The sequence below is a fragment of the Monodelphis domestica genome, chromosome 1 (genome assembly GCF_027887165.1).
Source record: "Monodelphis domestica isolate mMonDom1 chromosome 1, mMonDom1.pri, whole genome shotgun sequence".
In the NCBI taxonomy this organism is placed as follows: domain Eukaryota; kingdom Metazoa; phylum Chordata; class Mammalia; order Didelphimorphia; family Didelphidae; genus Monodelphis; species Monodelphis domestica.
This window is the reverse complement of record NC_077227.1, coordinates 649,426,322-649,440,958: the sequence shown is the minus strand read 5'-3', so window position 1 is coordinate 649,440,958 and position 14,637 is coordinate 649,426,322. Positions and strand designations below refer to the sequence as shown.

Genomic DNA, 14,637 nt, shown 5'->3' with positions numbered 1-14,637 from the left:
AATAGCCTAATTGCCAGAAGAATACTTTTGTAACTTAGGTACAAGGAGAAAGACAAAGCTACATCAAATTGTTCTAGTTCATCCAAAACCCAAACTTTTCTTTCTTTCTTTCTTTCTTTCTTTCTTTCTTTCTTTCTTTCTTTCTTTCTTTCTTTCTTTCTTTCTTTCTTTCTTTCTTTCTTTCTTTCTTTCTTTCTTTCTTTCTTTCTTTCTTTCTTTCTTTCTTTCTTTCTTTCTTTCTTTCTTTCTTTCTTTCTTTTTCTTTCTTCCTTCCTTCCTTTCTTTCTTTTTCTTTCTTCCTTTCTTTCTTTCTTTCTTTCTTTCTTTCTTTCTTTCTCTCACTCTTTTTCTCTCTGTCTTTCTTTCTCTCATTCTTTTTTTTCTCTCTCTCTCTCTCTTTCTTTCTTAACTTTACCCATAATTGCTACCTAGCTGCCTTCAAGGGATAACTTTCCAAAGTAAGTGTCACTGAATTGTGACTAGGCCAGAGAATCCTTGTTAACACACCCTCAGAATTTCTTTTAAATTATGGCCTTTGTGATAAGAGAGGAGATTGAAATATATGTGTATATATACATACATATGTTTAGGTATGGTCAACACTAGAATTTGTTTTGCTAGTTTATGCATGTTTGTAGTAGGAGGTTTGTTTTCTTGCTTTCTTAATGGGAAGAGATAGGAGAGAAGGCAAATTTTTATTTGAAAAAAATTTAATTTATTTTTCAAAAAATATTTCCTTTGCTGAGAGAAGTGGCACATGCTAGTAATCCCTCCTACTGAGTAGTATAAAGCTGTCAGATTACTTGATTATGTTAGTTCTGAGTCCCAGTAGAGTTAAACCTGATTGGATGACCAGAATAAGTCTACAACAATATGGTAAGATCCTGAGAGCACAGGACTACTAGATTGCCTAAGGAGGGACAAATTGGCCTAAGTAAAAATGTAGCATATCAGAGTTCATATTGCGTAAGTGAAGAAGCATGGGCAAAGACAAAAAGTTGGATCTGCAAAAGCAATGAGAGCTCTGAACTTTAGGAACACACAAATCATCAGAGGAGGGGAGACTTCCAATGGAGGAACCTTGAAGGAAGGCAGTGAGGACTCCAGGGGCCTGGGAAGGGACTTGGCTGCTTCTGCCTGAAGGTGGAGGACAGACCTCCTTCATCTCCTCTGGCCATTGCCTTCTACCTATACTGTGAGCTGAAGAGATACTGGGTCTTGCCTAGAAGAGACTTGTTAGCAGTGCTGTTATTATCTACCCTTAGGGGGAGATAATTTTTTGTTTTCTGAATTGACTTTATTTCAAAGCCTTCAATCAACAAGATAACTTAGAATTAGGGAAACCCTAATTTCCCTCTTTCCCCAACCTCCTTAGTTAACGTACTAGTTATAGGATTGGTTATTAGTGGGGAAATTTTCAGTTTACCATCTGTGAGAAAATCTTCATCCAGACAGTTGGGAAGGAAGAAATAGGAAGTAGTGTAGGGGAGGAGCTCAAGATTCAGTCTCTTTCTTTTGCTTACTTCCTGGTAAAACATCTATAAATTTCTCCCTACTATAACTCACCAAGTTTTCATCTCTAATACACTATGCTGATGAACAATGAGTTCAGGATTATAAGTGACCTTTTCATTTCCAGCCTGGGTGAGATAGGAGATTGAAAGACAGATTGAAAGAGAGGAAGGAAAGAAGGAAGAAAGGAAGAAAGGGTCTCTGCAAGCTACCTAGTCCACTTTCATATGAAGCTCTATGATACTGCATAGTTACTTTGTGCCCCAAGCATTTAAATATGGTGAAAGAATACTCTTCCATTCTTAAGTGAATTTTTAAACTTAAGTATTCTTTAAATTGACCAGGGGGAAAAATACATTTATCACAGATTAATTGCTCTAACTTAGGATACTTCTGCAAGCATGCAGAAGAACAAGATTTCAATTTAACATAAAGTAGCAACTAGATTCTTTATATGCAAATTGTACCTAAATATATATAAACCTTAAAGAACTAAAGAAAGTCAGCTTCCATTACATGTACATGTGCCTTTTAAATGGCTTCCAACATAAAATTTTAGTGATGGCTTTGGAAAGTTTCATTTATAGAAGTTCCGAGTTCTTAATACACTTTAGTAGAAAATGGAAATATACTAAGAAAGAATGGAGTATATTTGTGGACAGTATATTAAAATTCATTAAAGAAATATTTTTAGTACTAGAACAATACTGATAGTTTGCATTATTGTCTTTCAAGTCCAGTGATTAAAGTTTACTAAAATGCTTTTTTGATTCTTATATATTCAAAATTAAATATGTATATATATATATATATATGTACATATATATTAACCCTTACCTTCCTTCTTAAAATCAATACTATGTATTGGTTCTAAGACAGAAGAGTGGTAAGGGATAGGCAAGGTGATTTGCCCAGGGTCACATAGCTAGAAGTATCTGAGGCCAGATTTGGACCCAGCATCTCCCATCTCTGGGCCTGACTCTCAAACCATTGAACCACCCAGCTGCCCCCCCAATTATATTTTTAATAAAAAACAAGTTTAAATATAATAAAATGCAACATAATTATGTTTTAGAAGACACACAGCTTCAGTCTGTCATTGTGAACAAACAGAAGGGAAAGTGATTTTTTAAAATCATTAAGTCTTAAGGCTAATTGGTGGGAAGGTAACAAATAGCTAAGTGAAGCAAGGAAGATGGGGGAAGGGTTTCTATTCTATTTACAAAAGTAGATAAATAGTAATATCAAGAATCACTGTGTAGTGAAAATGGAAAAGTTGAGGGTTTGTAAAAGGAAAAATAGCAGAATTCCCTTAAGCTACTCAGAAAGATAGTGAAAGAAAGATATCAGAAAGCTATTGAACTGATAACAGTCTTTAGACTAGTGACCTTTTCTGTTTAAACACTTAAAATATTTTTTTGTCAAATGAAATTCTGACACAAGGTTTTGCACAATTTTTTGTTTGAAGATTTATTGTCAATTTTTTAAAGAAAAAAAGGAAGAGCAGCCAGAATAGAAATATTTCTAGCCTAAGTAGTAAATTAACACAAAAGAACACTTAGTATGTCACTGCTTTATGAAGATCTGAAATTTATGAATGATTTCTAAGTTGCTTTAATCCATATTTTAAAAATAAATTGCTCTAATAAATCACTTCTTCAGGGGATACTCTTTAGAGAACAGTGCTTTCCCCCTCCAAAGTCAGGAAATAAGCATTAAGAGAGAAAAAATAAAGATGATAGATTGCCTAAGATGATGGTTTACAAACAGCGTTTCATAGAACTTATGGCATTCTACCAGTCATCCTGGAGGTTCTTTGAAATAAGATATGGCCACAGCAGACTTATTTAATTTGTATCTGATTGTAGTAACCCACTGAGATCTGAACAGCTAATTCCGGACTGGCACAGACAGAATCGAGATACACTCAGGGCCAGTACAGAGGAAATAAGGAGCATATCCACAACCATTACAAGCCTGAGCCAGATATCCCATAAATTGTCCATCCTTATCAGAACCGCCTCTCAGCATCCCTAGTTTCTTTCAAAGTTTGAAGAGCAACCTCTTACATTGGCTCTTCCCTGCTCCATTCATCACCTAGTGCCTCAACCAGCTGAAACTACTCTGTATTTACTTCATATGTATTTATTTTGTTTTATAGTTATCTGTCATATTCTCCTTTTAGACTATAAGATACCATATCTTTTTATATTATTATGTTTTATATTATAATAATAAATAACATTTTATTAAGTAGCACTAACCACATGCCAGACACTGTGCTAAGTGCTTTATATTATTTTATTTCATCCTCACAACAATTCTGGGAGATAAGCACTATTATTATTCCCATTTTACAAATGTGAAAACAGAGGCAAATTGTGGTTAAGTGACTTGCCCAGAGTGACACAGCTATTTAAGTATCTGAGGCCATGTCTTCCTGACTCCAAACTTGGCATCTAGCTGTCTTACTTCCTACATGAAGATTTTCCTGATCCCCTCAGATGCTAATGCCTCCCTTACAAAATTATGTTGTAATTAATTTCCATATGTTTTGTATTTTCTCATTGTAAGATGAGTAAATTTATTAGCGATATCTGAGTGGTATAGTGGATAGAACCCTGGACCTGGAGTCAAGAAGACCTGAGTTTGAATCCAGCCTCACACTTTTACTAGCTGTGTGACCCTGGACAAGTATCTTAGCCACTGTTGGTCCTCATTTGTTCAACTATAAAAAGAAGATAAAAGTATCACCTACTTCCCAAGTTGGTTGTGAGGATCAAATGGGATAATATTAATAAAACTCTTAACATAGTTCCTGGAACATATTAAGAATTTAATAAATGCTTATTCTCTTCTTTGCCTTCTCCTTTCCTCTTCCCATTATGTATAAATATTATTTCACCCAATGCAATGTAAGCTCCTTGTGGTCAGTGATCATTTTGTTTTTGTTTTTATATTCATAGTCTGGCACATAATAGACTCTTGATAATGCTTATTGATTATTTCCCTTCTTCCTTCCTTCCTTCTTTTCATCTTTCTTTCCTTCCTTCTTTCCTCCTCTCCATTCTTTTATCCCACCTTCTCTCTCTTTTCATTTTTTAAGAAATGTCTAATGTTTATTTGGTGAATTTAAAAACTGAATGATTATCCACTTAGGGATTTCAAAACAATCATTGAATTTCTAGTTTCTTAATACTAGAGTTTCCTCCATATACTAGTTGGTGTTTTGGATAAGATTTATTTTGATAGGAAAAATACCACACAAACCCTAAGTATATGCATTTGAAGTTCTTTTTTTGGAGCATAGTGATTTATGTAAAATAGAAATTTTCATTTTTAAAATGCATAATTCTTGGTGACAGACATAGAAACAGCAGGTGACTCTGTGACAAATCTAACAATTGGTAGCATTTTTGAAGACAGGTTTAATTAACTCTAAATAAATGGGGCACTTTTCTGAGTTGTCAGCATTTTTTCAAAAGTACATGAGGTGCTTGAAAGGTAAACAATATTTTCAAAATCAGTATGCAAATATAGTCAACAACAGTAATTATAGAATTCACATAGAGGAGTGATCAGCCTTTCAAATGAACCAAATATAATCCAAATAGACACATCTGTTTTTCGTGGCAATCCGGCAATTTAAATTGGACTAAATGTTCTCATCACTGAATTGTACTGTCTGTATTTGCTTAGATTAAACATTGTTTTAGATTAATCAGATAAATTATTTTAGTTAAAATTTCATACTTATTCTCTAAATATTATAGGCATAGAGAAGTAACAAAAATTTGAATAATTTGGAGAATATAAAAATAGTCAATATTTTCTTTGTCTTTGGTCAATTTTGCATGGATTAGATCAATTATATGTATTGCCTAGACTTTTTTCCCATCTTTTTCAGCCTTGCCTTACACCCAGATAAAACCCTGGTTGCTACTGGACAAGTTGGAAAAGATCCTTATATTTGCATTTGGGATTCTTATAATGTACAGACCGTTTCTATTCTTAAAGATGTACATACACATGGAATCGCTTGTCTGGCTTTTGATTCAGATGGACAGGTATGTAGACTTTGCAGTTTCTGTTTTCCTTAGTTATTTTCTCTAAAGTCTCCAAAGTCTAACTTACAGTTAACTTTAAAATCATAATTTCCTGTGCTTATAATATTATTTGGTTAAGTGAAAGGGCTATGAGCAGAAAAACTCCATAATAGGGCTCCTTTGGTGGAGTCTTTAATTATACAAAGCAGATGCAGAAGCTGTAATGATGATCATTTTTTAGTTTGGGGGCAAACTTAAACCAGGATGGAAACAAAGACATGCTTCTTGACACTGAACATGTACATGAAATGGGCTTCTTTGGAGGCCTTATCAATTCTTAAAAATAGGATAGATTTTAATCAATAGAGTTGGACTGTTTGCCATGAAGGACTTGGATTTGGATCCAAACTCTGGCACTCCTCAGCTGTGTCCCTATGGAAAAATCACTGCGCCTCACTTTCCTCATCAGTAAAAAAGAAATAATAATTCTATTATTATTACAATATAATCCCATTATAATATTATAGTTATTAGTATAGAATATAATTTTATAGTCTATTATAAAATATCATACAATATAGTATAAATAAAAGTAATATAATTTTATTATATATATGACATATATATGACATATATATATGACAATAAAAAGGAATAGTAATCTCCATAATATAGTACCTATGTCATCAAACTGCAGTGAGGATCAGAGGGGATAAAGCATATAAACCACTGTGCAAAACCTTAAAGCAGCATAGATATTATGGAGATTCTATGACTGGTACTTCCTAAAAAACAGCCACCCGGGATTTAAAATAAGGGTTCAGAGGGACAGGGCTCATTATGGGACTGCCTTGATGGTTCTTCCAGCCAGTGTGCTTTATGGTTCCTGACAGTGAGGATTAGAGAACAGTAATCTGTAGATGGAACTCTGTGGCTGAAAGGAACAGGATTCTAAGGAGATTTGTAAAATCTCCTTCTCTAAAAGTCGGGACATACAGAAGCAGGGTTTTTTAGTCTATTTGAGACAGTTCTGATCCTTCTGAGAAATGGAGAAATATCCTAAATTATAGGAAAAATAGACATTGGAATTGGAAGGACCAGAGGACTCATTTAATCCAACCTTCTTATACACATGAGCAAGCTAAAGCCCCAAAGTTTAAGTAAATAACTCAAAGACATACAACTAGTTAGCAGAAGAATAATGAATGGCTAGGAAGCAAGTCTTCTGACTTCCTGATAATCCCACAAAGTATGATTCTGCCTCTATATAAGTATGACCTAGCAATCTAGCCACCACTCTTACTGTGGTCTCTTTAAGCTCATTACTAATTTCTTGGGAAGGAATGGTGGCTATGGTATGTGATAGTATCTTTAATATTTTTTAAATTATTGTATTGTTCCAGATTTCCAATTGGTAAAGGGACTCTCTACCAATACAGATCAGCTACTGTTTCAAAGCTTATAGTCTTTTTTAAAAATTGAAATTTGTTGTCTTATAGAGTTACTTAAGCCTAAGACCCTGAGGAGTTTTTTGTTTGTTTTTTAAAACCTTTACCTCCTGTTTTAGTATCCATTCTAAGACAGAAAAGTGGCAAGGGGTAGGTAATTGGGGTTAATAAGTAAGTTGCCCAGGGTCACACACTTAGGATGCATCTGAGGTCATATTGAACCCAAGTCCTCCTGATTCCAGGCCTGGTACTCTGTCCATTATGCCCCTGTCTGTCCCAAGCCTTGAGAAATTGAGTGATTTGCCCTGTATTATTCTACTAATATGTATCAGAAACAGAAACAAAACCCGGGTCTTTGCATCTCTGAGGCTGGCCCTTTGTCTAACCACATAAAGTTACTTCTCAAAGGAAATGCTTTAGAGAAACTGTATCAGGTAAAGTAGATATAAGGAGAAAGGAAGAGGAATTGAAGGAGTTAAAAATATCCATCATGACTTTCCCCATTGCAGTTCTGATATATCACTGGTGGGCATGTGAAATTAATGGAAATTTGGGAAGAGTTTTGCATAAGCTAAAGATGACACATGAAGGCCAACAGACAAAACAAAAAAGGTTGAGAAGCTCAGAAATGCATAAAATGTTTGTAGAGTATTGCATAATGTCAATATATTTTAAATATTATAAATAAATAAATAAAATAAAAATTTCTTTTTTTTAAGTAAAAAGTTAATGTTTGAAAAGAAAGAATGCAAAAGCCAGCAGATGACACACAAGGGCCAGAAATGTTAACATTGACCTACATAGAGCCTATGACCAAATACTTAACCCAAATTTTACAATAAGCTGCTGTAAACACCCCATAAAAGAAAAAAGAAAAAATTCAGACTTCTTCACAAAGGGAAGGTCAAAAAATGTTATGCAGGTTTTCCATATCCCAAGGACACCAGGGCCCTAAACCCACTGATGTGGAAACGAGTCCTATATTTATACAGTGCCTACTATTTTGCCAGGCACTGTGCTAAAAATTTTATAAAGACTACCTCATTTGCTCCTCTCATCAACTCTAAGAGGTAGGTTTTCTTATTATCCTTATTTTACAATTGAGGAAACTGAAGTAATTGGTGACATGTCCAGGGTCCCACAGCTAGTAAGTATCTGAGAGCATATTTAAATTCAGTTCTTCCCAACTCCTGGTCTAGAACTTCCTCTACTGTACCACCAGCTGCTACTCTTATCCCCATTTTACAGATGAGGAAACTGAGATAGGCAGAGGCTAAATGATTTGCCCTGATTGAATCAGGATTCAATCTTGCATCTCTGACTCTAGATCTCACATTTCATGCCTTGAACCACATTGATTCCTAGTATAGTTTTATCCAAGTAGGTTGTTGGATTCTGAAATGTTATAAGGAAAATATAGAGGTTCAATAGATGAGGACATTTTAAGTATAAATAAAACACACACACACACACACACACACACACACACACAATAAATCAAAGCAGAGGATAAGTGCCTAAAAATATAGAAACAATTTCTTTGAGAGTTCAGAGGAGAGAGATCACTTCCAGCAAGCAGAATGAAGGAAAGTTTCCTAGAGGGGGCAACATTTAAAGTTGACTTTGGAAAATGGCACCATTTCCAGGGACAAAAAAATATATATTTGCACATATGTGTGGGTTTGTGTGTGTGTGTGTGTGTGTGTGTATGTGTACAGTAGTGGGACAAAGTATTCTAAGGATAAGGAATACACAAAGACAAGGAAAGGGACATATTATGGAAAAAATAAAAAGTGAAATTTGGAGAGAGCATGAGGGATGTAAAAATGAATAGTATGAGATCACTAAGGTTCCAAGAAATTTATTGCATTCAGGACTTGCCCTATTTGGAATAATTTTTTTTCAAAAACTTTATTGAATTTTCCAAATAATAACATTGTTCTGAATTTTTTATTTCTATCTTGACATTTCTACATTAGTAGTTAAGAAACAATGCAGTTGGGGGCAGCTGGGTGGCTCAATGAATTGAGAGCCAAGGCCAGAGACAGGAGGTCCTAGGTTCAAATTTGACTTCAGACACTTCCTAGCCGTGTGACCCTGGCAAGTCACTTAAATCCCATTGTCTAGCTCTTGCTGCTCTTCTGCCTTAGAACCAATACAGAGCATTGATTCTATGACTGAAGGAAAACGAAAGAAAGAAAGAAAGAAAGAAAGAAAGAAAGAAAGAAAGAAAGAAAGAAAGAAAGAAAGAAGAAGAAAGAAAGAAAGAAAGAAAGAAAGAAAGAAAGAAAGAAAGAAAGAAAGAAAGAAAGAAAGAAAGAAAGAAAGAAAGAAAGAAAGAAAGAAAGAAAGAAAGAAAGAGAAGGAAGGAAGGAAGGAAGGAAGGAAGGAAGGAAGGAAGGAAGGAAGGAAGGAAGGAAGGAAGGAAGGAAGGAAGGAAGGAAGGAAGGAAGGAAGGAAGGAAGGAAGGAAGGAAGGAAGGAAGGAAGGAAGGAAGGAAGGATACAGTTATAGTGGAAAGAGTTCTCCACTTGGATTCAGGACAGATTTGAATTTGAATCCTGCCTCTGATTCAAATTTATAAACTAAGTTAAAGGCAAACCTTTAAATTGTCAATGAATGATGTGGCCATAAGCAAGCCTTTAAACTCCATGAGGTGCAAGTTTCTTCATCTGTAAAATAGTGATAATAATACTTAACTTTTCATAGTTGTCTGAAGAATCAAATTAAATAATGTATGTAAAGCTCATTAAAAACCCTAATGTAGAAGCAGCTAGATGGCTCAGTCAATTAAGAGTCAGACCTAGAGATGAAAAGTCCTAAGTTCAAATCTGTCCTCAAACACTTCCTAACTGTATGACCCTGGGCAAGTCACTTAACTCCCATTACCTAGCCCTTATGGCTCTTCTGCCTTGGAACCAATACACAGCTGGAAGGTCAGGGTTTAAAAAAAAACCCTAACATACAATGTAAATGAAGCTCTAGTATTATAGGTGTGTATATTATGTAGCCTGATAAATTGGGTTAGTGTGAGTCAATATCTGCATACAGCTTATATGCTTATATTTCAACATAAATGTCTCTTATTTTGATTTTTACTCTACTTTAGCCATATGTACACACACACACACACACACACACACACACACACATACTAGACTTCATAGGGAGATTCACTGCTCATATTTATTTTAATGTTGTGGCAAACATCTTCCCTTAAACATTTCTTTATCAAGATATTTTCTTTTGTATCTGAAACTTTGTTTTAAAACACCAAATGAGATAGAACAAAATCTAGATTTTTCAATTTCTTGCTTTTATTATTTTATATTAGAATCCCAACTATTTTATTTTTAGATTTGTTTTATAGAGGAAATCAAACAATCTAAGTTGCTAGTACAGTAAAACATCTTCCTAGTTGTTTCCCATGATGCATTTCCTGCCTCATTTTTACCTATTGCTTCAGAGCACACATTTATTCCTTCATCAGCATCCAATGCGATAATACTTAGAAACAGATAAATGGTGTCACCTCACAACCAATGAAAGATGATAGAAATGCCTTTAAAGTTAGTTAAAAGAATCACAAATGACAAACTCAATTCCTTTTCTTTGTTTTTCTAATTCAAGTAATAGAACAGGTTGACTCCAAGGTATCCTAACACAAGCCAAATGACTACTTCTAATCTAGAGGACTGTATAGAGTGAGTTTCTGCACTGGCCAGGGCTTGTGCTCTCTGACCTCAGCTGTCCCTTACAACTCTGCGGCTCTCTGACTCTGAGAAAATCGGTGTCACTTATTTAAAATGTTTTTGCAGATTTTCTTTTTAAAGAATAATACCTGAGATACTCCCTCACATATGGGTGCCTAGAAAAAGTACCAGAGATTTGAGTCACTCAAAACCTGGAGTATTTTGATTTTTACCAGATAGACTGAGAATCTGTAAGTTCAAAACAAAAGACATTAATTAAAAAGCATTACAAATCAAGTAAGAAAAGAGTTCCCATATGTATACATGGGGTACACTCTCCCACGGATTACCATACTACCCCTGAGGAAGGGAGCATGAATGTAGAGCTTGTATTTCCCAAACATATTTTGAAGACTCCGCCAAAAAAAACCCCAAACTTCACAGAAGCTGTGTGGAACCTGGGCACTCAGTTGAGCATTTCTTTGGAGCAGGAAGTGATGCTACTTGATGAGACAGGGAGGGTCTACATTCTTACCCTTATTAAGATTTTAATTAATTAATGTACCCAATTAACTCCCTCCCTCCTTTTCCCTACATTAGAGAAGGTATCATTTGACAAAAAGACACACACACACACACAAATATAACGACGTCCTGCTTCTTTATTAACTCTCTGGAGGTGGACATGTTCAAGTCATTTTTCAAGCAATATTTCTGTTGCTATATATAATGTTCTTTTGGTTCTACTCATTCCATTCTTCATAATTTCATGTAGGTCTTTCCATGTTTTTCCAAAATTAACCTGTTTATAATTTCTTATGATGGTAATATTCCATCACAATCAAATGGCACAACTTGGTTAGCCATGCCCTAATTGAGAGCATCCATTCAGTTTTTCAGTTCTTTGCCACTACAAAGAAAGCTGCTTCAAATAGAGGTTCTTTGTTCTTTTTTTCCTGATTACCTTAGCAAATAAACCTTGACTTCATTTGTGTACGGAATGGAAAAACGTATATAAAGCACTTGCTATATGGTAAGCATTTAGGAAGCTCATCACTATGAATAGAAATAGAAAAATAAGACACTCCCCTCTGCTCAAGGCTCACATTCTAACTGAGAGAGCATTTCCTGAAAGGTGGCTAGGAGGGAGCAGTGGTTCTTAGTTAAGTTCAGTGGAAGATCAGAGGGCAAGACCCAGGAGAACTGAGGGGTGACTATTGGGCAGAAGGGATGCTGATGGGACCTTGATGAATAAAGGGGGCAGAGAATGAGGATGCAGGGTGACCTTATATAAGCAAAAGTTTTGATTCTTTCATTAATGTCATTTTGTCAGTCTAGGCATCCCCCTCAACAATGTGTGTTGCAAAGCAAAAAGAAGCAAATGAAAGACATTGTCCACCTCATAATTATAATTTTTTTTATTTTGACCATATCTGTGATTTTATCAATATAGCAAGTTCTCACAGTGAGGAACCTGTTCTACCAATGCACATCCATACATATTCTTTAACTTATAGTTTTAAAGAGTTGTCTGGGTTGCTACTAAGGATGCTACTAATGGCTTGTGGTCAGTAAGATCTCTCTCTGATTCTAAGGCCAGCTTTCTATCCACTATGTCTATGGCAATGGGATAGTTCCAGAGTAAAAACTACCCCAATTTCACATGCACCACATGTGAGATAATGGCATCATCGAGTCATTTCCTCTTGTGGCTGACAGAAATGGAAATTCAGAAACTCTAAGAAAAAATCTTAGAATGAATCCTATTACCTTTGATTATTAATGGTAAAAAGGTTTTTTAATAGTAGACATAATACTACATATATTTTAGATATATATATATAATCTTTAATGAAGGACCCCAAATAATAACAATAATAATTTATATTTGGATTATACTTTCATATTTATAGTGTGCCTTTAAACGTATTATTTCAGTCATTCCTCAAAATTATCCTAGAAGGACTTGGCACGGGAGCAATGATCACCTACATTTTATAACCAAGGACATTGAGACTTGGTTTCTTAGAGACACCGATATTCCTGAAATCAAATCCCAACATGGTTAGCTAGTTCCTGATTTAGCCCCCAACCCTCCCACTCTCCTGATTCATAACATAGCACTTTTCCCACTTTACCACACTGTCTCTCTGTGTATGCACTCCTCTCCATCCTTTAATTTTGAGAGGTTTGTGTCATATATTTTGGTTGCTTATGTATATATGTATAGTTAATTTGGTTTTGATTTTGCATATAATTATATATGCTGCTTTTTAAATTTATACTTTTCATTGTAAGAAAAATTCTAGTCTTAATATTTCTGATCAGAGGCTAGAAAAACAGATTAGTTTTTTCCTTTAAATACTAACTTTGAATCCATGCTAAATATCAATTCTAAGGCAGAAGAGCAGTAAGGGCTAGGCAATTGGGGGTAAGTGACTTTTCCAAGGTCACACATATTTGAGGTCAGATTTGAACCGAGGTCCTCCCAGCTCCAGACCTAACATTTTATTCACTATGCTACCTAGTTGTTCCAGATGAGTTTTATTAAGTATAGTTTATTCTTTAGTTTCTTGAATGTGTGTGAATTATTAATAATTAACATGATGGATGTAGCCATTTATGTATTTTCCCCTCTTTCTCTTTTTTTTAATTGAGACAATGATATGTTGTTTCTTCAATTTCAACAGTTTTAATAGATTTCCTGATTTCAGAAGCCTGGACTCTTCAATCCGATACTGGATTAAGTGAATCAGATAAACCCTATCCTCAATTTGCCTCCCTTTATGACTTCTGGTTTCAGGAGAAGCTTTTTGAGAAAAATCTGAAACCAAGATTGGCACCAATATTTGATATCTTTTATTTGTGTAATCAATTCATATCCTTTGCCAATTATTACTGAATTTTCAGCATAGATTGATGATAAACATATACCATGTTGTCTTTAGTTTGTCTAATTTTTCACAAATTTGGAAAAATTGCCTTGCACAGATGATATTCTGAATAGAAAAAAAATCTTTGTTATAATCTCCAATTGACAAGATTGTTTTTCTTTCCTTAGCGTTTAGCCTCTGTGGGATTGGATGCCAAAAACACAGTCTGCATTTGGGACTGGAAGAAGGGAAAATTACTGGCAACAGCAACTGGCCATTCTGATAGGGTAATTATATGGCACTGAATCATCCATAATAAAAATATACAAAATCTCTGTCAGTATATAAGTGTATATAAAACATCTTTAGAATTTTAAAATGTATTTTGTTCTTATAAGATACCAGTTTAAATTCTTTTGAAATCATTGTCTTTTTAAGCTTATTTTTTATAAAATATATATTATATACATAATATCTTTTGGGAAAGGTGCATTGGAGATAGATTGCCATATTCTACTCATGAATTGATGAAGGCTTGGACTAGGATGATTGTTGTATGTTTGAAAGGACAGCTGAGAGAGGCATTGAGGATGTGGAATTGACAGGACTTAGCAACTAATCAAATATGGGGATTGAGGAAGAATAAAGACCCAAGTGCCTACGGATGGTGGTGCCTTTGAGAGAAATAGAGAAGGAAGAAGGAAACATGAATTTCAAGAGAAAAATACTACGTTCTGTGTAGAGTATATTGAGTTTGAGGTGACTATGAGACTTCCACGTGGAGATGTCAGAGAAGCAATTGAAGATTCAGGACTGGAATGCAGGAGAGATGCAGGATAGATATGTAGAATGGGGAATCATCAGCATGGAGATGAGAGTTGAATCCGAGAGAGCTAATTAATTCAGTGAGAATATAGGAAGAGAAAAAGAGATGGTCTAGGACAGAGCTTTGGAATACACCTATGCAAAAGGGCAGAATATAGGTAGCGAACTTATAAAGCAGCCAGAGGAATTTTTGTTTGATGGGTTAGAAGAAAACTTGGAGATAGCAGGATCTAAAAACTAA

At 34.8% G+C, this 14,637-nt stretch overlaps 1 protein-coding gene across 1 annotated transcript in view; it reads left to right on the top strand.

Annotated features, from left to right (window-relative positions):
- The window catches only part of EML6 (EMAP like 6), a 336,902-nt gene that overhangs the window by 160,150 nt on the left and 162,115 nt on the right, over positions 1-14,637 (top strand). The window contains exons 3-4 of the mRNA XM_001375291.5: positions 5,420-5,579; positions 13,760-13,858. Of these exons, the coding sequence (XP_001375328.2) occupies positions 5,420-5,579; positions 13,760-13,858 (259 nt within the window). The remainder of the gene's footprint in view (positions 1-5,419; positions 5,580-13,759; positions 13,859-14,637) is intronic.